At 44.8% G+C, this 25,343-nt stretch overlaps 2 protein-coding genes across 5 annotated transcripts in view; one reads left to right on the top strand and one right to left on the bottom strand.

Moving 5' to 3' along the window:
- LOC139056062 (ribosomal protein S6 kinase-like 1) overlaps nucleotides 1-5,267 on the bottom strand; it is a 28,902-nt gene extending 23,635 nt beyond the window's left edge. For both annotated transcript variants that reach the window (XM_070533890.1, XM_070533888.1), the window contains exons 1-5: nucleotides 4,841-5,267; nucleotides 4,647-4,682; nucleotides 4,435-4,552; nucleotides 3,292-3,407; nucleotides 641-744 (exon numbers count right to left, since the gene is read on the bottom strand). In XM_070533890.1, the coding sequence (XP_070389991.1) occupies nucleotides 641-744; nucleotides 3,292-3,407; nucleotides 4,435-4,552; nucleotides 4,647-4,682; nucleotides 4,841-4,942 (476 nt within the window). In that variant the 5' untranslated portion in view covers nucleotides 4,943-5,267. The remainder of the gene's footprint in view (nucleotides 1-640; nucleotides 745-3,291; nucleotides 3,408-4,434; nucleotides 4,553-4,646; nucleotides 4,683-4,840) is intronic.
- A 4,546-nt stretch (nucleotides 5,268-9,813) lies between these two features.
- LOC139056063 (uncharacterized) overlaps nucleotides 9,814-25,343 on the top strand; it is a 76,680-nt gene continuing 61,150 nt past the window's right edge. For 2 of the 3 annotated variants that reach the window (XM_070533892.1, XM_070533891.1), the window contains exon 1: nucleotides 9,814-10,078. The gene's annotated coding sequence lies outside the window, so the exon portion shown is untranslated. Of the gene's footprint in view, nucleotides 10,079-14,840; nucleotides 14,879-25,343 lie in introns of all 3 variants that reach the window. The other variant, XM_070533894.1, reaches the window with a different exon arrangement.

Consider the following 25,343-nt stretch of genomic DNA (forward strand, 5'->3'; position numbering starts at 1 on the left):
CCATTAGAGTTTGCGCTGTGAGTAACAAGTAATTTTGCACCAATAGAGTAAACATTTCAAGAGAGCAGCACCAGAACATCGGTGCTCTGGCAAATGCTAGTGTGGCATTAGAAAAGTCTTTCAAGGAAGGTTTCATTTTTGTGTAAAATCGTGTATTTGTGCTGCTCTATTTAAACCTGTTCCTGCACCAACCAGTGCCCCCAACTCCATACAGTTTGTCAAAGCACTGCACACTATGATGGCTGCAGCTTTGCTTATGCTTGATTATGCACATCATAACAAACAAACTACAGAAAAGGAGTACCCACAAATCTTGCTTTTTCATTGTTTGCTAAAACTTGGAGTCATAAAATGTAAGTTAGTCACAATGAACAGAAAACCCCCTGTTATGTGGGTGAGGCTGCGGGGGCATTCACAAAGTTTGTGTTACTGGAGCCACAAATTTGAGATTGTGAGGGGGATGAGGCAGACATGACGGGCATTTGCACATTTCTATTTTGGGCACATTTCTATTGCACATTTCTATTTTCACCGGCAAATGAAAACGCTGTTCTATATATGCAGTAGCACGGAACACCTCTTGTAACAACTGGAATAATGCCAAGTAATTGCCAGTTTTTCCAATGCCATTGTTGCTTACCACTGATTGGACGAGGAGTCACTAGGTTTGGACGGCGGCGCCAGCAAGGGTGGCCTCAGGCCCAACATCTCCCTTTCAACATCATCGTGGCATTCTTGGCTATTCTGTTAGAAGGGAACCCGACCATGACATTAACGTCGCGCTTAAATGAAGCACTTGCAGCTTTCAGGAACCACAAACAAGACATGTGCAACAATACGAAGAGACCATAGCAAATCCACAGTGAAGGCACAGCCCTATATCATAGTCAAACACAAAGCCTTCTTGGATGCATCATCACATGTAAATTCAGCGAAAAGGAAGAACTGGACATATTCACAAACACTTCTGACGATCCCCCAAGAAGAAAAAACACAAAAAAACATCGAAAATCACATGCTGCTGTTGACCCTGCTTTTTATTGCCAGTATGAGCAACACTCATTCAAGTCTCCTCTTTAACCTTTTAAACCCCAGACACAAGCTGAAGGTGTCCATCAATTCGTAACGATATCAACAAAGCTGACTCCTACAGATTCAGGATACGGTTCGTTTTCTTTTCTTTGGCTTGCAGGAAAGCAATCATGTTCACCAGTTCCATGTAGCGAATGCAGACAAGCTTGATTGAGGGTTATTATTTTGCAATTAGCATTGACTTGATCATAATGTGCTCCACCAATAATATTTATTACATATCTTTTGAAGCAAAGAACCTTTACAGGAACAAAGAATTTACGTTTTAGGTGAATATAGAAAGAAAAGCAGAGCAAGCGGTGCCCTTCCAAAATCAAATCATTATGTGCAATGACATCATGCAGTAAAAAAATGAAGAAAAGAAAAGGCAGGGGAAAAGACCTGTGGGGACTTAAGAGGCCAAGTAATTTTTCTTCTTCAAAACATCAGATAAATTGTTTTTAGCAGATTTTTGTTGCGACCTTCTTTCGAGAGACTGGACACAGATGCTACACAGTGATCAACAAGTCATACATTAGCAATGATGAGTGGATTCTCTGATACATCATTTGATTAGGATATTGTGCAGCCACATTTATCCTTACTGCCCAAATTTGTTTTTAATTTCTTTATGACATGCCTCAGTTTCACAAAATGTTTTCTATACGCTTACAGCCGCTCTATGTTTTAACAAACAGTTGTTTCGAGGCGATTAACATGATAACAAAATAGTCTCAACAGAATGACACTTTAAACAGGTGTCACACCTAGAGCGGCAACATGCTGAGGCAATAAAAATTGCTGAACAAAGTGTACTTCCTATCAAAGCAAAATTTTTGTAGTATAACTTGATGTGCTTACTGTTGCTGTGTATGTGCTTAGGCTTTGTGTCTTTATGGTGCGCTTTTTATCTAAGTAGAGAACGATTGTGCCATTCCACTCATATGAGCTAAGCTTTCCATTAGGACCTATGGAATCACTCTAGCAGCAACAAAGCTAAAATAGTAAACATGGCCATTGTTCATTACCATGTCAGAAAAGCGACGTGAGCTTATCAGATAACTCAGTGGGCCAGTGTCACACACAGCACTGGCTGTCACTTGCCTGCAGGGCCTTATCACCCACAACCGCAAAGCCTAGGGCATGTTGGTAAAATCATCTATATGCCCTAAGCTTCACAATCTCCTATAAAGTCTTTCATTCAAAATTTCAAAGTATCTGAATTGATAATGGTGATGCGGATTTGTGGAGTAGGAAGCAAAGAGCATATGTAATCACAGCATCCAGATGGAGTTAAGGTCGTGAGCTGTCGAGTGGACGTAGTCGCTATGCGAAATGTGGAGGAGGCGACTGGCGGCGACCAATCCTGCCAGTTCTAGGAGCCACCATTCAGTATATGTAATCTGTAGTCATATACCATGTCTGAGGTTTACATCAAGAAAGGTGCAGTAGTTGCCTGGCTGATATGGCTACCAATGCAGATAGGGGTACTGTCAATGGTTAGGGCCTACACCAAAACTACAACCATGACAAAAATAAAACCAGCTTTATGTTTATGACAGCGCAGCCGAAGGAAAAAAGAGAAGAACATCCAACTAAGCTGTCAGGCAATATAAAAAGAAAATCTAGTTTATTTATTGTTATTCAGTAGAAAAAAGAGCAAAAGTGGAGATATTTGGCCATCCCGACTGAGTTAAGTTGGGACTCTGGACATTTACTTAAAGGTCGGGACTGTCCCACTAAATTCGAGTTGGCTGACAGTTCTAAATGAAGTGCAGATTATGTTAGCCTGGCCAAGTTAAAGAAAGTAACAGCTATTCAGTGAAAAAAACAAACAACAAAAATGACTCTTCAGGAAAGAAGGATAGAGCTTGGTCTAGGAAAGGTGAATGATCACCTTGATGCCCAGAAAGAGAAATAGGCACGCAAACTGCGTATTATATAGCAAAAGTGATAAAACATGTAAAAAGCTTTCACAATACGGCATGAAACAGGAACAGGCATGAACAAATTAATTGAACACATGAAGAACTGGCTTTCAAATATGTTACATGTCTGTATATGGATATCTACTACAGCACACACATACAACCAAAACCCAATACGCAAAGAATGCACTGGAAAAAGCAACATGCAAAATTGCACAGAGGACAAGAGAGACAAAGAACAGTGGTGCATTGTTGATGTTAGGTGATAGCAGTGGGCCATGTGCAGACTTACTTCGAAAAATTTTACAAACACTTGGCTGTTGAACAGGACGGGATACTGGGCGGCAAACTCCAAGAGGCAGAGAGCAGCCTTGCGCCGTTCCTCTACCGTTTCTTCCTCGAAGCGACCTTGGAGGTGCAGAAAGACAGCCGATGGCAGCGTCACAAGACAGATGAGGATAGGAGGACAATGGCCCATTTTGTTTTAGACAAACACGCTATTTGTGTGTTACCTCAAAATGAAAAGTTGCTCTATGCAAGTTAAGGGCAAACATTTGCCACGTGCACCTTAATTTCGGGAATTGAGTTTAAATATGTGCATGTGAATTATGCAACTAAACTTTAAGGAAGGAGCCCATTGGTGACATTAAAAATTGTGTTGGGCATCATAAATAACATAAAATACAATTAAAACTATAAACTACGCCCTGCCAGCTGCACCTTAGTATTGCAGGCTGCCAAATCGGAAAAATAAATAAAAAGGACCGTAGTCAAATAAATTTTGTATGTACTTAAAAAAGAAAGGGGGGAGGGAGGGGGGTCTACTACCACAACAAAACCACAGCCTGAGGAGCGGAGGCTGCGGGATTTATTCAAAAATTGTAAACACTAGCTTGGTGACAGTAGCAAATAACAACAAAAATCCTCAATTTGTTTTAATCATCGTTCTTCCAAGACAGAATACCCAAAGTAAAGCTCCCCTCTAATACAGGACATCGCTGCCACCTACAAGTATCAACAAAAATTATTATTACGTCAGTTGTGAGACGGCCGACATGTAGGACTTCTCATAGTAAGCAACTGCCAACTGACACAGTACGCAAATAACTAGAATGCATTTCAATAGATAGCAACAAGAAGCAAAAAGAAAGCTTCGCATATATAAACATAATGTACAAAACTACAACTGGACCAGTCGCGCGACATAGCAGATTACAACATCGGTGAAAGTGAATTAGCACTACTTATGACAAGCGCTGCTGCAGCTGGCGCCAATTACATAACATGCGACTAAGCAGTAAAATGGATATGCACGCAGGTAAATTTCCTCTGAATACAAAGCACACTTCAACGCTGTCAAGCTGCCCAATTTCCTTACGATTATGAGCCGAGCGCGTTAAACAACAGTGATCGCGATCGCTGAAGACATACTCACCAAAATAGCTAGCCTTGGCAAACTTCGGAAAGTTTCCTTTCAAATGAAGGCCTTGGTAAAGGTGAAAGAGAGCCTTGTACAACTTGCGGAAGTCGCTGTACCTTTTCCATACTACGACCTAACGGCAAGGACACATAACCAGCCGTTAATGACGCGTATGTAGCAATTAAAAGCACGAAACCACGAACGCACGGTCGCGCCAGTATACATACCTGAGAGGCCGCTTCCACCGAGTTCTTGGGAAACACCTGTGAACGTCGTAAAACATATCATTCGACATATAGTGCCATCTCTACGCGCTGACTGCCTATGCATCTCTGCGAGAGGCGCGAATCAAGTAAGACTATATTGGGGCTGTCGATCGAGAGCGCCCGACCAGTCTGAAAACCAGGGGCCGATCGTTTACCTTGGATACAACCTTGTAGATGGTGTAGCCTTTCTTGTGTCGTGTCGGATTCGACACACAGAAGCTCCTAACCCAATCGTTGTGACCCGGTAGCTTTGACATGGTCGAGTGAAATCATAAACAGAGCGGAGGAGACAAGTCGAGCGACCACACAGAGTGAACCATGACTGAAGACGATCGGTAGCTTGTGTCACGTCACAGACAAGACCGAGGCGACAACTTTCGGTGGCGAACGTCACACTGCACGATGTTCTTCATCCTGTCGTGTAATCCTTGAAATGAGAGGCGCGAGAGCAAACTTCCACGGCGGCACTTGGGCTGCTTAAACGGCACACACCACCACCACAACACCGGATGAACCGAACACGAACTACACAAATCCGCAAGAAAATCCTGACTGCTTGCCTTGACCCGTGTTGACTTGCTGAAGCCGACGCGCCGTAGCCCCGTGGTCGTTTTCCATATGGGTCTTAGAGGCTATGCTTTTTCATGTTGAATGCGCCGGGTGAAACGTCGGGAGCCAGAAGCACGTCATAGAAGTAAACACCTAATATACTAAACTTACAAGTAAAAATGATTTTATATTGTTGGTAATAGCATTACTTTACATCTTATAAAAAAAATTATTGGCGGATACAAACGTTAGTTAATATGTTCTCCGAACGCACGTCAGTGCCGTATCAAGGCGCGATATTCAATTTGAAATTTACAATAGCAGAGATTGCAGTAGTATATCGGTCTATTTATCCGCCTCTAAATGAAAGCTTTGAACAAGTGGCATCCCGGTGATTCCTCGCTGAAGCACCCACTGTGCGAAAGAACGAAGGGTGCCGTAAAGTTCGAGCAGTTCGCGAATTTTAGGGTTGGCAATATCGATGAATGATTAATCGACTAATTGATTAAATGTGTCCCACAAAACGATTAATCGTCAGCGATGTCTACCTCTCATTTAACCAACTTAATCGACTCGACCGGTTCGATTAATCGTTTCCGAGAGTTTTGACAGGAGTTGCGCGAAAAATTTTCAGTCGTACTGGAATATGGCGGCGCACGAGCAGTGACTGTGGGTACTGTGGGGCTGTGGTAGAGCGACTGTTGACTATTTTTCCGAGTCTCGAGGGACGCTGAGCCACGCGCTTCCCCTCTCTCCCACCACACTGCAGACGTCACCACGCCGGCGAAGTCGGAGGCCTTGAAACACCCTCGCAATTCAAGGAGTACTGTAGCAACCCAGTTAGGGTGGCTAGAATGGGGAATTCTAGCCACCCTAACCCAGGCGTTGATCGTCGTGCCACTCCCAGTACACTAAAGACCTGGTACAGCATTCGCGCCGGTTTGGACCATGTATTTGACCTAGCGATAGAGTTCATGTCGATTCCAGCATATTTACAGCGTTCGAGCAACTATTATCGCATGCTTGTTGCGTGGCCATTCAGAGAAGGTGTCGGTTTCACCCGAACATCCCAGACAATTGACATTCCTTCGCTCTGTAGAAAAGAGCGTGTGGTTTAATATCCTAAGCCAGCAATTTTCTTTTCTCCTACGCATACTGAAATTTCTTCCATATTTCAGTTGGACTTCAACTTTCACTTTTGCCATTTTTGCTTATGTCTTATTTAACGGTACTGTACAGAGATTCACCAGTGCCATGTATTTTATTTAATTCTGCACTAAATGCCATTTTATAACATATATTGTTTGTCTTTTCAAAAGTCACTCGTGCCAACTATATTTAGTACTTAACAAGTTCAAGATTATTCTTTATCAAACGTTTGTACGCTTCTGTTTCAAAACTCCTGGCCGCGGCGGCCGCATTTCGATGGGAGCGAAATGCGAAAACACCCGTGTACTTAGATTTAGGTGCACGTTAAAGAACCCTAGGTGGTCGAAATTTCCGGAGTCCTCCACTACGGCGTGCCTCATAATCAGAAAGTGGTTTTGGCACGTTAAACCCCATAATTTAATTTTTTTCTGTTTCAAACTTGGTTCCACCTCTCAAACATTAAAATAGGGTCCTAAAAAAGCAGATAACTGTGTTTCAACCTTATCTAAATCGCTGGGCAAGAATTTCTCTTAATCAATTATTCGATTGAGAAACTCCATGTCAAAAGTGATTATAGGCTAAAATGATGAATGATTAATAGTTAATCGAGTAAAGAAATACTTAATCGACCATCCCTATTCGCGATGTGCGAATTAAATTATAATTTTTTATGCTTATCGGGTGCAATTTTGTTAGACCACGCCATCGATCCCCACCTGCTTTTCTGATTCCACTGGTGCTCGTATGTAGGGGCCCTATAACGTAAAACTATTCCGATATGTTTCTATTCCAATTTCCTGACGTCGAATTTGCGTAACCAGCGACGCAAGCACAGGGCGGTCACCCGCCGGGTTGTCTGAACAGACCAATCAAACGCTCTCCTCGTTCATAGGAGGTCACTTTTGTTTGCTTGAAAAACGAATAACATTGCCTGCACTTAACTGCTTGTCGTATCTAATTGGCGGACAAGAGGCGAGGAGAACACTCAAGTGGAGAGGGATTCACTGAGGCAGAGTCAGTGCACTGAAAATCGATAACCGGATTAAGAGGGTGGTGCCGGCGTCTGCGATTGGTCGGCTTTCCCTTACTTAGCTTGTGGTGGTTGGTCGAAAATCGCGGCGGCATGCAACGGAAGCTTAAGAATGACGCTAAAACTGACCCTCAGCAAAGAAGAGTGGGTAGAATGAGGTAGTAAACGTCCTGAAAGTGTTTGAAAACGTCACACGGCCACACAAGAAGTTTTATTAGACGCAAGTACACCCATGCTCTCCGGCAGGTGCGAGTAGCCAGCGTCTCTGCGATCGGCAGCAGCCATCTTTTATTCCTTTCGGAACGGGGCAACCTGCGGCTATTCTGAAAAAAATCCAGTTTTGTTCGGCATATTAATGCATCTTTATCGCGTACACGCCACTTTGACGCGGTGAGTTTGTGCGGTTTTGTGACGCCGCGTGACAGGCAGGTGAAGTGGGTGCAGCCCGAAAACTTTTTACCAATAGCCGAGGGCTAGTGGTGAAAAGGGGTCAAATCAGAAATAAAATAAGCGTTTTTCTTTTCTTTTTGTCAAGTCATGCATAATCAGTGTGTACACATCATATCAGATGGGGAGGTATTGCGGTTTTCGTGACGTCGCGTGGCAGACAGGTGAAGTGGGGGGTGGTCGAAAGAAGTTTTTGACCAATCGTGGAGGGCTGATAGCAGAATTCGAATAGAAAAGTTTGGAATAGTTTTACGTTATATAGCGCACTAGGACCCAGATAAATCGAGCAAACCCTCGCGGTCCGTGGGCAAAACACCTTGAAACAGCAAACGTAATGCTCTAATTCTTGACGAGTCCAGACGAAAGATAGGAGTTCACCCATGATTTGCACATTCTTCTCCACGACAACGCGCCAACCCAGGGCAAGCTGATTGCGCTTTGGCTTCGAGAAAGAATACGTCACATAAATAATAAAGAATCTCAATACGCTCGATCGTGTCGCTTCCGTTTGCCGAGGCGCCCGCTGCCCATGACTTCCTGCCGCACTTCGCCGCTGCAAATCTACACCCGGGCGTCTATATACGGTCATCAGATGAGGAACCAAAGACACCCATAAAATGTTGTCCCTCCAAAGCGTCCAGTGCTCTGCTGGAGACCGCGTATATACTGCACAGGCTGAGGTAAGGTTTGATTACGATTGCACGCGGTATACTAAGGTAGTCTATAGGTATTTTATAATGCTTTCAGGAGCCAAGTCGCAACCCCTTTAGTCTCCGTTTCAATTATCACTTACGGGCATACTCACTTTCCCGCTTCTCAAGCGCGGAATGCCGTATACACTGTGTCCTAGGCTCCAGCTAACATGTAACGAGTAAGAAAAGGAGAAAAGCGAAGCACGAAACTAACTGTATGTTTTTAATAGCCACGTGAAGAAGCGCCCAGCATTTTCTTGTGCTCCTAAAGTGACTAAATATAAGGAAATTACTATTGCAATATTGGTTAAATTCCGCCATTATGGCATAGCGAGCTTTTGGAGCGTACTTGAAAAGCTACGTCTCAATTTCCGCGGCGCTATCTTTAGCGTAGTTACATTATCCGGTATTATATATATATATATATATATATATATATATATATACATATATATATATATATATATATATATATATAGAGAGAGAGAGAGAGAGAGAGAGAGAGCGTTTCTAAAGTGTTGTGGTCGATGAGGTGACAACAAAATCAATTACGTTCTAGAAATGTATGTCTGCCGCATCCTAAACTGGCATTTAACATGCTTGTTCCATTTCTGCACGTGGCGACCTTTTCAGAAAGCGGGGACAATCAACCTGTATCCCAATCACTACGTTTGCCGCCGTTCATTGAGCGAGTCCATTAGGACCTTATTACGCGATCTCCATTCCCTGAAAGTACCTTGTCCTAACCGAATAAAATATGAGACACGATGATCGAGATAGCGGCGACGCGGTGCTGTTGTAGAGGTTCGGTTGGCATGTCTACCGACGTACATAAACGTCGCGGTATTCTGTGCGCTCATAGAATCTGATACGGGTGGGTAATATTCCGCGATTCTTCTTCCACAGTTCATCTCGAGGCGAAAGGGGTGGGTACCGCACGCACCGCGCACAGCAACATGTGCGGGCGTGTATGGCGGGGGGGGGGGGGGGGAGGGGTTGGTGACTCGCAAGTACTGGTACCCTCTTATATATATATTATATATATATGTATGCAAAACCGCGCGCGCTTCCATGCCCGTCCTCCCGCGCGCGTGCTTTTGTAAAAGACGATCGCCGCATGGCGCATGTGTACGAAGACACTCGCAAAGATTACCGAATCCGGCAACACCGTACGGGGAGGGACGCAAGGCCACCGGGCGTCCAGGCGCAATCAATGGGGCACGCTGTTTGTGCTCCCTTTGACGTTCGCCGATTGCAGCAAGGTCGGCGCGGAAATAACCGGAGCGCGGCCGGCCCTCTGCGGCCGATATATCGACTCGTGTCCAAAAGATCACAGGCATACGTCTCGCCCGCTCCTCCATCCGTTACACACCGGACGGCCCCCGCGCGCGATAGCATCGCTCCTCCGCCACGTGGTCCGCTGGGCGCATTCGTTCGAGAGTGGTGGTTTCAACAGGCTGGTTCTCTGCGCCAGCGTGGGGTCGGCGGGCGCGCGCGGCCGGTTGGGATCTGCAGGAGAGACAGAGGTAAGAAGCGTGACAGTCAGTTTTAAAAAAAAAGAAAGCAAAACTTTCTATACGGATGAAACCAAGTGAGTGTTGTTAGCGGCCTGCATAAGCAGTGTCCAGTGTTTGCGGGTCCTGGTGAATTCGCACGGGGATGCCTTATTTCCTGCACAGCTGATGACCGTCGCCTGATTTGCTTTAGACTGTTCTAAAGCCTGTCGCCACTGAAATGCAGAATGCGAACCACGTTTTAAGCCTGAATTCTAAGAGCCCAACATGGCAAGTTTCTTTGGGTGAAGTTCGATCCAACACCACTCAGTGTGTATGAAATTTCCTTCGGTGTGCCTAATGGTTCGGATTCACCTACTGGCGCACCATCCTGTGCAATCGCCAAAATCTGCGTCACAAAGATCCTTATGTCCGTGTACAGGGAAGTGAGCTTCCGCATAGCCAATGAGTGCATCGAGGTCTAGAACGCATTCCTGAATTAGTGACTGGTTTCGAGTCTGCCTTGCGCATTCACCGCGGTGGCTCATCTGGCGCTGTAAACTTCGAAGTCGCGGTTTCACGGTGGCCCAGGTGTTGCTTTGGGACAAACGAACTACTATCAAACAAACGGCGGGACAGGGCTTGAAAAAGGTCGGTGCACCGACCGATACACTTGGGCATATAAACCATAGATAAGAGCGAAGTTGTGCTTCTCATGCATCTCTTCCTCTCTCTCTCTCTCTCTCTCTCTCTCTCTCTCTATATATATATATATATATATATATATATATATATATATATATATATATATATATATATATATATATATATATATATATATATATATATATATATATATATAAGTCCTTGCCCCTATTTTTTTATTAGCGAAAATAAGGTATAGTAATTACAAATACACGTCCTATTCTGCGTACCTTACACTATTTTTCCGCATAGTCCCCACACCGGTTCAGACATCTGTCCCACCGTCCGACTGCTGTCATGGAGCGATCTTCCACAACCGACAGCAGCGCCGTACCGCGGAGCTACCGGAAAATAAGGTGGGGCCGGTCCAAGAAAGGCCCACCGCTGGGAATGGATCTGTTGCCTTCGCATTTCCGGAAGAGCATGTGCTTACTCACAACGCGTAATTTTCCAAAAGTCACTCGGAACACCTTCGGTTTAAAGGACAGAATTTGTTATCTCTGGATCACCCATATCATCACACTAACGTTTTATTTTGGCGCGGCTCGAGCGGTGTAATGCGCATTTCTGATTGTTTTGTGAGGGCTGTTTACGTCACTGTTACATGCACGATTAATGCGCTTGGGCTGGTTCGCAAGGGACGGTTTTCCTTGACGCGTGGTTCGTCATAGCTAAAACATTCTTGTGGCGGTCTGCGTCTTTGGTCTGTCTGTGTACGTGTCTTTATCAAGTGTGCGTGATCCAGTGTTCTTTCTGTGCAATTTACAACGTAAACCAGTAAAAAAAAAGGACTTTTTTGCATGGAGTCACTCCTTCCTATTTCTTGCAACTGAAAAAAGTGGCCCAGAAACTGCGAAAAAAATGCAATAAAAAAGCTCTGTTCACATTATTTTTCCAACCTGCATGAGCAAATTTAGGCTTGGTTAGGTTCATCGACAAGCTTGGCGGTTTCCCCAGTAAAAAGGTTGCGATCCGCGAGTTTATCACGTCTGTATGTACGGCATGCTTAAAAGTGAAATATTAAAGCTCTTGCACTCCACTATAGACGACATACTTTGACATTTTAACAGGAAACCGAAACAAAGCCAACCCACGCGTCCAAAATATCGGAAGACAATGTTAGCGGTCTGACCAGCCGCTCGGGGCGCTGGCGGCAGTGCTGTAGCTCGGCCGCATGGCCTTACGGGAGTGCCCGCTATTTACCTATGTGTTTCTCTATGCGCAAGGCACCGGGGGAGGGGAGGGAGAGAGAGGGGGCGGGGCTGCGCGGCCACGCGTGGCAGCGCAGGCCTTTTCTTGAAAGCGATCTGCGATGGGGTCAGAGCACGCCGAGTGCTGATAGCTTCGTGTGCGCTGTGTTTTCGCCGCTTAGGTTGTCTTGAAGTGAGAGGAAGCACGAAAGTAGATTTGCACCCGCCGCGGTAGCTTAGTGGCTATGGTGCTGGGCTGCTAAGCACGAGGTCGCGGGATCGTATCCCGGCCACGGCGGCCGCATTACGATGGGGGCAAAATGCGAAAACACCCGTGTACTTAGATTTAGGCGCACGTTAAAGAACCCCAGGTGATCGAAATTTATGGAGTGTCCCACTACGGCGTGCCTCATAATCAGAAAATGGTTTTGGCACGTAAAGCACCATAATTTATCAAAGTAGATTTACACGCTGCTGCTTCCGCGCTTCCTCACTCAAGCGTTTTACAGCTAATTTCCGCGGTCATCGAGTGAGATGTGTTCATGTTTGCTTGTGCGCGCGTGACACTATACTTGTTAACCTAGTTAGTAAGCGAATGTTTACGAGTTTATATGGCCGATAAAACTGCTATCCATACGTCATACAGCTGTCTACTATCGATGCTTTGCCTTTCGGGCGAAACTGCGACTTTTTGGCTGACAAGAGGCGAGGAAGTACGCAGAAGTGGAGAGTGTATTCGCGAAGCCATGAAATAGTGCAGTCAAAGTAGATAACCGGAAGAAGGGTGCTGCCGGCGTCCGCGATTGGCCCGTTTCGCCTTGCTTAGCTTGCAGGGGCTGGTCAAAATCGCAGCGGACTAATAAGCAGCAAACTAGAGTGTGGCATACAAGAAAGAAAAATCATTAAAATTTCTGCAGTGTGTAGGAAAAGAGTTTTCATTGAGCATAATGAAACACAGAAAGATAGCAATTCACGTGAGCAAAAATGACCATACGATACTAGCTATAAGCAAACACCAATCAGGCTGTTATGGTACAAAGGGATTACATATGCACACGCCCAAGCAATAACAACACCAACCAGGCTGTTATGGTACAAAGGGATTGCATATGCACACGCCCAAGCAATAACAGTGCACAAAGAAGCAAATACGCCTTCACAAACAGATACGCTTCTTTAACTTGTACTTCGTTTTTGTATAGAAGGTGCTGGTGGCAAATAAAGCAAATTGGAACACAATGAGCGTTGCTCTAGTCCCGTACCTTGTCGAAGAACATAGCCTCCAAAAGCGGTCTTTGGACCTTAAACAGCGGGAAGGCAACCTACGGAACAAAGAATTCACTAAACTAACGTTTGCATCAAAAGTTCATTGAAATTCGGCATCGAAAGTATTTTGAAATGGTCTGCGTCAGCATTCAGGCTGAGATCATAAGACATATTCTTTAAGAGGGGGTGCAGTATAGCGTTTATTCTGTTGTGCCAGCGAACAGCACAGTGCCCGTAAATTGTTATTCCATATCGTAGCAGACTGTAGCCGAAAGCGTGTATTATCCTTTCCCTTACCCATAAGTGCATGTAATATATTGTGCAGTAGACATGATACGGTGTGAAGTGTTTTTGCAAACGTAAGCAAGGTGCGTGTTCCAAGAAAGGTCACTGTCAAGATATAAAGCGATACTTTACCACAGATGAATACTGTAATGGTCTACAAGGACAAGATGAACTATCTGAACAGTGCAAAAAAAGAGGATATTCAAGGGCTGCCTTCCTCAAAGGATCCTGGAAGCAAATTAATTGTGTCTTAGATACATTTATATTAATTAGGTTATCTCGAAACCAGCCCATACCTTTTGTGGCAGCAGACTGTAAGGAAGCAATCGTATCAAAGTAGCTGTTGGCCGAAGTGTCATCGGCGTATTGACTATGAGAAACGGGTATCGTGCTATGGAAGTCATTTACAAAAACATTAAATAATAACGGACTGAGTAGAGATCCCTGCGGAACTCCAGCATTAATATTCGAGAATACGCTACATGCACACGCCCGAATGAGACGAGCTGACGCCTATTCCGAACGAAATTTGTCAACAACAACCAGAAAGCACCCAGAAATCCTAAGAACAAAAGCTTATTTAACAACAGACTGTGATGAACACTTTCGAAGTCCTTGCTATAGTCAAGATGGAGCGCACATGAAACTTTATTATCATTGAAAGCTATGCTGAACTGATCAGAGAAATCTTCCGGAGCGGTTTGGCTGCTTTTCCCCTGCCGGAAACCATATCTGACGAGGAGAAAAAAAAATGCTCTATAGTATTTGAATAAAAGAAGCCAGAATTGAAATTGGACGATACTTTTCAATTTTATTACGCGAGCAGCTTTTATAAAGAGGAATAACTATTGGCATTTTCAGTTTTGCAGGAATTTCGCCACTCGAAATTATGCGATTGAGATACAGTGCTAGCAAAACCTCTCGGATGTGCTCGTGCGTTTTACGCTATTCATTAATGGAAATGCCGTCAACTACAGGATATTTTTTTTACATTTTAAACTGAAAATAATAAATCTTGGCTCTTCCTGAGAAATTGAAGGCAGATATGCTGATTCACTAATGCTGTGACGCAGAGTGCACAAACTTACGCGTGAGTTTGCATTTCTAATTACACTAGAGAAGTGGCTGTTAAACTTGTCTGCAGCATTCTGTCTACCGCTGGACAAACTGGAAGGAAAATAATTCATCATACAAGCTCGCGTATTAGCGCATCTAAAGCTGTTAATTGCCGACCATCTTTTCTTGCTACTATAACTAGCAGCTTTAAATTTGTCTAGAGAAGGAGTTTGCTTTGCGGAGCGGATCGTGGCATTAACTTTATTTCTCTACTACTTAAATTTAACTTGTAGGTCTGAACAATTCGGGCTACGCTTGCACGGCGCCCAAGGTAAGTATTTTTCTTTCACTGCAGCGAGTATGTAAGACCATATGCACTTGTTATCCAAGTCGCGTTGTTTGATATGTATTGCTCGGGTAGCACATTCCTTTAAGCTCTCGAACACTTCTACGAACCTGTCACATGGTTCAGCAGGAGGCTTGCTAAAAAAACATTTCCATTTATGAGCCACTGCAGCCTATCAAGTATATTCGGATTAGGACCTGAAGTTAGCCTTTTAGACTCTGGTTGCTGCCGCAGTCTGTGGACAACTTACTGAACTGCAAACAAAGTAAGGGTCAGCAAGTTTAGTTTCTACTATAGCGGATTTTACGGCTAGATTGCGAGTGCGACCGATAACGCGATCAGTGCAGGACACGACGAGCTTACCGGCCATAAAATTCTTCACGAGTTGCTTGATAAATGCCGCGTTCCAAGCACCATTTGGAAAGGCTATCGAGATAACCCGCGACCAGGCCAACAGTAGGACGCAAACGGTCAATATTAATCTCGAATATGATGCACACGTGCTCTTCTAGCGATAAGGATGACAATATAGAATCAACTTCGGATAAGCAAAGCCGCGCATATTGAAACTGGAGGCTCGGTACACGGATAACAGAATCACCGAAAAAGCAGGTGTGCTCAAGCGCAGTGAGATCACTTCAGCTTGGGAAAGGGAAAAAAGTTAACTGTGACGCTGCTTATCTGTTACTCATAAAAACTGCGACGCCTTCTACTTTTCCGGTTGGACGCGTTGTACAAAAAACATGGTAACCCGGCAATGAATACTGCGGAACGCTCCCGGAAGGCATATTAATTTCTCTAAGTACAAAAAGAAAGGGGGGGGGGGGGGCGTCGCACGTTAGGCGAGATGATAAATTGACGGTGTAAAACTGATTCCAATGTTTCCGAAGGCCGCGAATGTTCGCATGCGCAACATTAAAACTGCTAGTGGTGGCATCATAAAAAAAAAACTATTTACACACGCAAAGTCGGTGCATTTGATGCCATGTCTAGGCAATTTCATCCAAATCTGAGAATGTTTCAACTCTAATTAGGTGTGCTCCTTCAGATTTTCTTGCCAGAACTTTCCGTTTCTTGTCCACACGAACTTACAATCATTTTCCTTTCCTTTTGAGCGGGCCAGTTCCCAGTTGCCAGAGCTCCGAGTTCATACGCATCAGGTTTTCTCTAATGAACAGACGAAGGAACTTCTCAGGTTGAGCAAGATCCTGTACATGCACAAGAATATCCGGGCTACAGCTAGATTTATCCTTGGTCGGCAAACGGCGTATCCTGCAAATGTCATCTTCCTGGAAGTTCGCTAGGCTTAGTCTTCCAGAGAGAGAGAGAGAGAGAGTAAACTTTATAGAAAAGAGCACATGTGCGTAGGTAGGTAGCTCTGCCATGGGTGGTCCCCTCAGTCCTGCCGTCCAGCTAAGTCGCACATGAAGAACTTCGTGTCTTCGCCCGGTTTCAGAGGGAAGCCATGGATTTCAAAAATGCAACATCTACCCTATTTACAAGCTCATTTATTTACACCATCGTGTTGACTAAAATTTCAGCCTGACGGGAGACTGTGCCAGAAAGTGACTCCACTTGAGCGCGTAGCCCGTACTATCGCTATTGGCAGCTGACCGTCGCCGCACATATACGTATTGGCTTCCTGTATTCGGGCCATGAATAAAGTTAAGGAAATTAAATTATGGTGTTTTACGTGCCAAAACCACGATCCGATTATGATGCACGGTATAGTGGAGGACTCTGGGAAAATTTCGACTGCCTCAGGTTCTTTCACGTGCACCTAAATCTAAGTACACAGACGTTTTAGCATTTTGCCCCCATCGGAATGCGGCCTCCATGGCCGGGATTCGTTCCTGCGACCTCATGAAAAGTTTCACAAATAACAATATGCAGTTTGCTTTGTTTTTGCAGACGCTACCAAAAATTCACTCTTCCACTCTAGGAGCTTGCAATATGCCAAAATCAGTAGACACCATTGGTCCATGTGAAAGGGAACTGTGAAGTATGTATGATCAAGTACGTATGATATGTGTATGAAGTACGCATGAAATGTGTGTGTAAGTAATGTGAAATCCCGCGGCCTGGTGCTCAGCAGCCCAACACCATAGCCACTAAGCAACCACGGCGGATTGAGTAAAGTTTCGAACACACGCAACCTATACGTTACAGCCGCTCTGTCGTCGCGGTGTTCCCTGTAGCGGTTGAAATGCGTTTTGTGTAATTGCCCAGCTAAAGATAGAAATATTTCGAGCTGTATTAGAAAATTACGCTTCTACAATATACCGAAGTTTGTGCGAATCCCACGCAGTGTTGTCATCGATGTAAGCGAAGCTCTCTGTGCTGTTTGCGTTGATTGACGACAATTGGCGGTAATGTTTACGGCGAATGTTAACGTTCTTTGCCGTCTATAGTGCAACACAGGAGTGATGATCTGATGTTAAATGTTACCTTGCGTGCACCACTTGTGCTTGCCTACTTAGTAAGCGGAACACACAGCGGCACGTGTTTGCTTGAGGCGTTGTGCGCTTTAATCAAACACCTATTGCGAACCTGCTTGCGAGCAGGTTCGCAATATAATGGTGTCACACGGCGCATGAAGTATAACGTTTAATAAAGAGGCATATATGCCCCCTTGACCCGCCGTGGTTGCTCAGTGGCTATGGTGTTAGGTTGCTGCGCACGAGGTCGCCGGATCGAATCTCGGCCACGGCGGCCGCATTTCGATGGGGGCGAAATGCGAAAACACCCGTGTACTTACATTTAGGTGCACGTTAAAGAAGCCCAGGCAGTCTAAATTTCCGGAGTCCTCCACTACGGCGTGCCTCATAATCAGAAAGCGGTTTTGGCACGTAAAACCCCATAATTTAATTTTTTATATGCCCCTTTAAAAAAAGTTACTTGAGTAAAGGTAATAATAATATTTGGGGTTTTACGTGCCAAAACCACTTTCTGATTATGAGGCACGCCGTAGTGGAGGACTCCGGAAATTTTGACCACCTGGGGTTCTTTAACGTGCACCTAAATCTAAGCACACGGGTGTTTTCGCATTTCGCCCCCATCGAAATGCGGCCGCCGTGGCCGGGATTCGATCCCGCGACCTCGTGCTCAGCAGCCGAACACCATAGCCACTGAGCAACCACGGCGGGTATTGAGTAAAGGTTACTTCTGAAAGTTTTGTGCATCCATAACTTAAAAGGCATGTACAGTACCCTTCAGTACAGGTACATGTAGGCGTTTCGATTTGTATACAGCTGTTATTCGTATACAGGCTGCATGTCTTCAACCGCGCGACCTTCCGAGTGTGTAAATATATATATATATATATATATATATATATATATATATATATATATACACCCTTTCACCGACGCCACACCCTTTCACCGACGCCTTTATCGCGGCGGCGAAAGTTCGATCACCACGATAAGTGTAGCCAAGTTTGAGTCAAATAAAGTTATTCGCTTAAAAGGAAACTGCTGGTTCTCCCGTAATCTAGAGTAGATGTAAGCATGGAATGGCAACCGGCAGAGCAGAATGGTTGTGTATGATACCAGCCACAATTTTCAGATGGGTGTAGTGCATGTTCGCAACCGCACACCCCACTCCACCGCACGACACCGCACGACACCGCACCACGTCATACTGTACACTGGTCCATATGGGCGCTGCCCAGCTAGAAGAAGAAAACCGGCTGAAGGCAGCACGACAGGCAGCGAAAGACGCCAGGGAGACAGAGCGCACTGCTTAGCTAGACGAAGAATGAATTGAATTCTGCGGTTTTACGTGCCGAAACCTCGATTTGATTATGAGGGACGCAGTGGGGGGTGACTCCGGATTAATTTTTACCACCAGGGGATCTTTAACGTGCCCCCAATGCACTGGAAACGGGCACTTTTGCATTTCGCCTCCATCGATATGCAGCCACCGCGGCGTGGATTTGATCCCGCTACTTACCCGCCGTGGTTGCTCAGTGGCTATGGTGTTGGGCTGCTGAGCACGAGGTCGCGGGATCGAATCCCGGCCCCGGCGGCCGCATTTCGATGGGGGCGAAATGCGAAAACACCCGTGTACTTAGATTAAGGTGCACGTTAAAGAACCCCAGGTAGTCAAAATTTCCGGAGTCCTCCACTGCGGCGTGCCTCATAATCAGAAAGTGGTTTTGGCACGTAAAACCCCTTAAAATAATAATAATCCCGCTACTCGTGCTTACCTGTGCTACACCATAACCACTAACCCCCGTATTCAGAAATGCATCTTAACTAGAAACCCACGCTTGACTTGATTTAAGTGACGCCTGTCGTGAACGCACCAAAGAAAACACAACGAGCGTCCTGGGTTCGTTCGCATCAGGCGTCATATAAATCAAGTCAAGCATGGACTTCAACTTAAGATGCATTTCTGAATACGGGGACTAGCCACCGCGGCGGGTAGAAGCCCCTGGAGGAGGCGTCACGCAGCGTGGCGCCATGTTTTCGAGGCGACGCAAAGCCCGCGCCGCGGAACTCACGGACCGCATGGCGTTCGGCGCTCAGCGCCAAAGACGACGATGAAGTGTGTGGTGCCCTGTATGTGCCTTTTGAACGTCACTATTGGAAACGACAAATAAAACTTAGCGTACTAGAAGGTAGAGCTTGAGTTGTATTGCGAACAAACAAGAACTCGGAAGCAATATCTTTTGTAACTTGTTTGAGCAGTAACTGGCGCATGTAATGCGGTCCTGTACAAAGTGTTGGGGGTCACAGACCGCATTTTTTTTTAAAGTTTAGAGTGGTTGACCCTGGCTTTAGGTTCAAGGTCACTTGAAGGTCACCGACAATGGGAGCTAAAAGCATTTCGTGCTTTAAAAAAAATGCAGAGACCAAGCAGTCGCAACAATGGAGCACGTGCTGTATACATATGCGCTGTGACCTGCATGCCTTGAAGCGCTTTCGGCAAATATAACGTACAGCTCAACACACAAACATGTAACAAAAAAAAACAGCATCTCGTGATTTCACACGCTGAACAATTGATATGCGCGAGAAAAAAATGTGAGTAATAAACAACCATAATCTTTGGTTCCGCTCTCAATGAGGAGCAAACGACATTATAGCGTAGTCCGTAAGCTCGACATTTGTGGTTAGTAGCGTTATCTGCACACCCGCTTTATCAAAGAACGCGTGTCGCGTGATAATCGGTGACGATAGCGTATTTGTTCGACGCTCCTTCGAGCATCTTGGTGAGGCGCGCCAAGAGGGCGGATGTCGTGTCCTTTTCAGCCTGCGACGAGAACAATACTGCAGAACGCGCCGTCTGCGGTCACAGCGGCAAAGCCAAAAAAGATAACGCTCAGTATTTGCAAACCCAGATATGTACAAGGCCAAAGCCAGCGCGCGAGCCAATTTACACGCAACGGCGAGGTAGACTCTTTGCTGCGAATTGCATCACCGACGTGAAGAGACAATCAGAACACCTGCCGTGTTTTTTTTTGTCCTTGTCGCGCGCGGTGTCCGACGCGACCTTCCTCGGGTTGCGTTACAGACCGGCTTTTGCTCATGCATGACCACTATCGGAGACAAAGGGCAGTGCGGCGTACAAATGAACGCAAAACGAATGCAAATGGAACGCAAGCGGAGCACGAGGTTTTAGGGGCACCCAAAGCTGCTGTCGTAGAAAAATCATGCCATATCAGGCAGGGGCGGATCCAGGGTAACATCAAGGGGGGCGGGGGGAGCATAGGTTTGTCCTTGCTGTGTAGAGGCATGTAAGAAATTGGCGAAGGTTGCGGGAGGCGAAATGGTATAAAGGGGTGCTCGATGCTGATCTTTCGGGGAAGGTATGGGCCTCAAGTCCAGCCCCCCCCCCCCTTCCTGGTATGAAGCCACTGAGCTGCGCTCCCTAAAGGGAAAATAGAAAGTAGCAGAAAATAGCGCGTATTCCTCTTCACGATCACTCCCTTTCCCTCTGTGCACCCTATATGTATCCTTGAGTTACTTGAGTACGCGTTTCTAAACCTCCCTAAATATAAGTGAACCACAGCGTCTCACGTAGTTTCTACATGTGCGTTAGGTCTGCGTAATTTTTTAAGGCCAATAGCTTTCTTTGTCCCTTTCGTCCGTTTTCATGGCCGGCGCTTGGTCCACTGATACAAAGGCGCCGGTGCTGTTACACGACGGTGTTGCGGGCCGCGTTCGTGGCCGAACGCCAAGTGTTCCCTTCGAGACGTGCGTGCGTGGGGGCGAGAGCTTTGGGCCGTTTGAAGGTTTACATGCGTTGTTGGAGAGCCTGGGAAGGACATCCCTCCGCTTCTCCTGCAATTCATCATCATCATCATCATCAGCCTGGTTACGCCCACTGCAGGGCAAAGGCCTCTCCCATATTTCTCCAACAACCCCGGTCACGTACTAATTATGGCCATGCCGTTCCTGCAAACTTCTTAATCTCATCCGCCCACCTAACTTTCTGCGGATGAGATTAAGAAGTTTGCAGGGACGGCATGGCCACAATTAGTACATGTCCGGGGTTGTTGGCCTTGTCATTATTATTGCCTTGTTTTCTTTATGTGGTAGGCCTCTAAGGCAAGCCGCGCATGCTCATTCCTGCCTTTTTTTTTCATGCGCGGGTTGCCTTAGAGGCCTACCACATAAAAAAAAACAAGGCAATATATAATTGCATCAGTGACACATCTTTGTCCCTGCACCGATCAGAACTTGAATTCCTATGTTTGCGTATGCGATAAGTTGGCAAATGTAAGTAATGTATTCTCTGCGCCTGCGCGGTTGTGTGGCCTAGGTATGTATATGCATCGACGACGAAGAAATAAAGAAGTTATTAGTCAGCGCTAGTGTGTGTCGTATCTTCCTTTTGTGGTTCGTCTTAGGTGTTTGCGCAGTAACGTTAAGTTCAGAAGTATAGCGAAGTCGGCGAGAGCCGGCTGCGCGCGGTCTCTGCTGCGAGAGAGAAACGACGTCACTATCTGCGCAGCCAATGGCGCGCTACGCTCCTGCTGCGAGATAATTATGTCATCGTGATATTGTCTGAACCCCGTCTTCCTCTGTGTCACTTTCCTGCAGTAACACGTAGATAAATGTATATGTTTCGAAATGCGTAAGCATTGTTATGTCTACCCAACGAGAAATTTGCCCGCCCGTCACGTAAGACGAATGCAATGGCTCATACCCCCGCAGTAGGGTTTCTGTGGTCGGACCACGAGTGTTTTGCCTAGGCATATACAACTTCGCTGTAAAAACGCTTGCCTACATATGCTCCTGCACTGCAACAAATATGCGCCTTCAAGCGCATTGTTCCTTTAAACGAAGCGAATTTCTAGAATCGACCGGCTATTCGCTTACCTTGACAATCAATGTCGATGGTTTCTGCGCAAACTTTTTTTTTTTCACGACGTAGTGGTCTCATAGCCTCTACAAATGCTCCTTTATTGGTAGACTGCACACGACGAAACATATCACTTATTGAAGAGCGCAGTAGCTTGAAATCCAGTAACTGTAGACAGGTAATTTCGCAGCTTTGGGAGAAAGCGATAATTGCTAGTACTCAGTGGCAGGTAAAAAATGCATGAGCAAGTGCACCTCGAAAATCAAAATGAAATCCTTAGATTCTTCCACTTCTTCCTTCTTTTGCAATATATATATACATATATATATATATATATATATGTGTGTGTGTGTGAGTGTGTGAAGGGGAGGGGGTTAACCATGGGGCCCGATTTTTAATAATCATAAGAAGCCAACAAACAAACACACCAAGGACAACACAGGGGAAATTACTTGTACTTACTAAATGAATTAAAGAAATGGTAAAATAAAGGAATTGAAAGTTGTTGAAAAATGCAAGTTGCCGCAGGTGGGGAACGATCCCACGCCTTCGCATTATGCGTGAGATGCTCTACCAATCGAGCTACCGTGGCACCGTTTTCCTGTCCACTTTCTGGATTATGTATTACTGCTAGAAGTAACTCTGGGAGTGGTAGCCAGCGCCACCACTCACAAACCTAATAATAATATTTGGGGTTTTACGTGCCAAAACCACTTTCTGATTATGAGGCACGCCGTAGTGGAGGACTCCGGAAATTTTGACCACCTGGGGTTCTTTAACGTGCACCTAAATCTAAGTACACGGGTGTTTTCGCATTTCGCCCCCATCGAAATGCGGCCGCCGTGGCCGGGATTCGATCCCGCGACCTCGTGCTCAGCAGCCCAACACCATAGCCACTGAGCAACCACGGCGGGTGTCACAAACCTCGGCGGCGGATAAATTATTACATAATTTTAACACAAGTAATTGTGCTGTTGATGACATGTGGCTTTGCTTTAAAAAGTGCAGTCCAAGATTGTGTACAGCGATTCATCTCTTTTATATCTAAAAGAGTTGAAAATAATAATTTTTGGATATAAAGAGAACTTTTACAGACGAAGCGAAAGTTGAAACGGTTAAAGAAAAAAGGTCGAACAAGGCGAGTAGTCCTATCTTGAAAGAAAAGATTGGTGAAATACGCAAAGAAATTAAAGAAAAATTTTGTCTTGACAAAGGACATTGCAATGAAAAATTATCAGCATTTATTAAAACACGGCTAAGCAAACTTTGAAATTGTGTGTGTGTGAGGGAGGTCAGTCCAGGCACGTACTTTACTGACCTATTTCTTTTCAATGGAAAATTAGTGACTGAGGACCCTGCTGCTCATACGGCATTTAATAACCATTTCATTGGTGTTTACACAAAAGCTAACGACTACCTTCCGTCCTTTAATGTGAGATGTCATCAATTCTGATGAATTGATGACATCTTGATGATGATGACAGTTTGATGATGATGACAGTGATGATGAATTGATGACAGTTTTTAATTTATTGTTTAATCTGGATATAAAGAAACCTGTGGGACCAGATTAGATGCCGGATGCTTTCCTCAAAACGGTACACAGAAGGGTGTGAAAAATATGTGTGTGTGTTGTACACTATATCTCTGAAAGAAGGGCTGTAGCGTGAAGACTGGATGATTTCCAGAATAACGTTTCTACATAAAACAGGCGACAGAACACAATTTGAAAATTACCGACCAATTTCGCTAACCTTAACATTCTGCAATATTTTAGAGCACATAGTCCATAAACACATTGCTTCATTTCCAGCATAACACATTGTACTAACAGGTGCACATCATTGGGTTCGACGTGGATATTCAATCAGCGTAGATATGTTTGAAGCTGTCCACTATTTTGCTGCAGCATTAAGTGAAGAAAAGCAGGTAAATGCCATTTATATGCACTTTCAAAACGCTTTTGATAAAGTTTTGCGGAAAACATTACTTCACAAATTGGGATACATTCTCATAAATTTGAGATTGCTATTATGGATACGAGCCCACCGTCATTGTCGACAACAATCTGTTTCCCTAAAGGAAACCCGTTCTGCTAAAGTCCCTGTTTATTCTGGCGTCCCCCAGGGCTCCGTCCTCAGGCCGCTTTTGTTTCTGTTGTTTATTAGTGATATTGTCACTGATATGTCTGTAAATGTGAACTCGTATGCTGGGGATTGTGCTCCACATGAAATATGAAAATATCTTCAGGCAAGGATCAGATTAGGCTGAATAATCAATTTGGCAATGTGATTACCATTAAAAGTCTATACAAAATAACACTGAAGGAAAGCCTTTTATGTTATCAGTGCCGCACTATAACCTCTCTATCGGAAGTTACAAACTAAAAATATTTTGGATTATGGATAACAAGTGATGTAACTTGGAACAAGTATATTGACACAATTACGGGAAACTGCCTTCGTAAACCTTTTCTTCTAAAGTGTTCGGTATTCTAGTCCACCTGTGCGCATGCTAGCATATAAAACACTTATTTGTACAATTTTGGAATATGCACTGGTAATAGGGGATCCTTTCACTAAGTGTAATATTAAAGAACCAGGAAATGTGGAAAAAAAAAGCCTTGCAATTTATCTACAACTGTTACGTTCGGACGTCAGTCAGTGAGCTGTTGAAAAGTGGCCTGCAATCTATTGTGAAGAAAAACCACATTGGTCGCATAAAGCTGTTCTTCCAGTTCTTGAATGGACATTTAAATTTTAACACCTCAGGTATTCTTGCGTATTCTTCGGGTTATGCCTCTCGCAAGCGACCTTTCACCGATTATTTGTTATAAGTACTCTTTTTTCACCTAGAACTATTATTGGCTGGAATGATCTTTCTAATGATGTCGTATTACGCAGCACACTGTCATTGTCCAAAAGCAGCCTCATTTGACCCCGACTAGTTAGTGCATTGCATAATGCGTTATACTATAATTCTTGTATATAGTATTATTGTATTTTCACAGTTATTTGCTATGGTATATTGCACTTTAATTATTGTTGTGATATATCATCGTTGTTAGTTCATGACTGTATCTTTTGCAGTGTTCTGTACGCACCCTGCCACGATCTTTTAAACCAATCGCAGTATT

Source organism: Dermacentor albipictus, chromosome 2 (genome assembly GCF_038994185.2).
Source record: "Dermacentor albipictus isolate Rhodes 1998 colony chromosome 2, USDA_Dalb.pri_finalv2, whole genome shotgun sequence".
NCBI lineage: Eukaryota > Metazoa > Arthropoda > Arachnida > Ixodida > Ixodidae > Dermacentor > Dermacentor albipictus.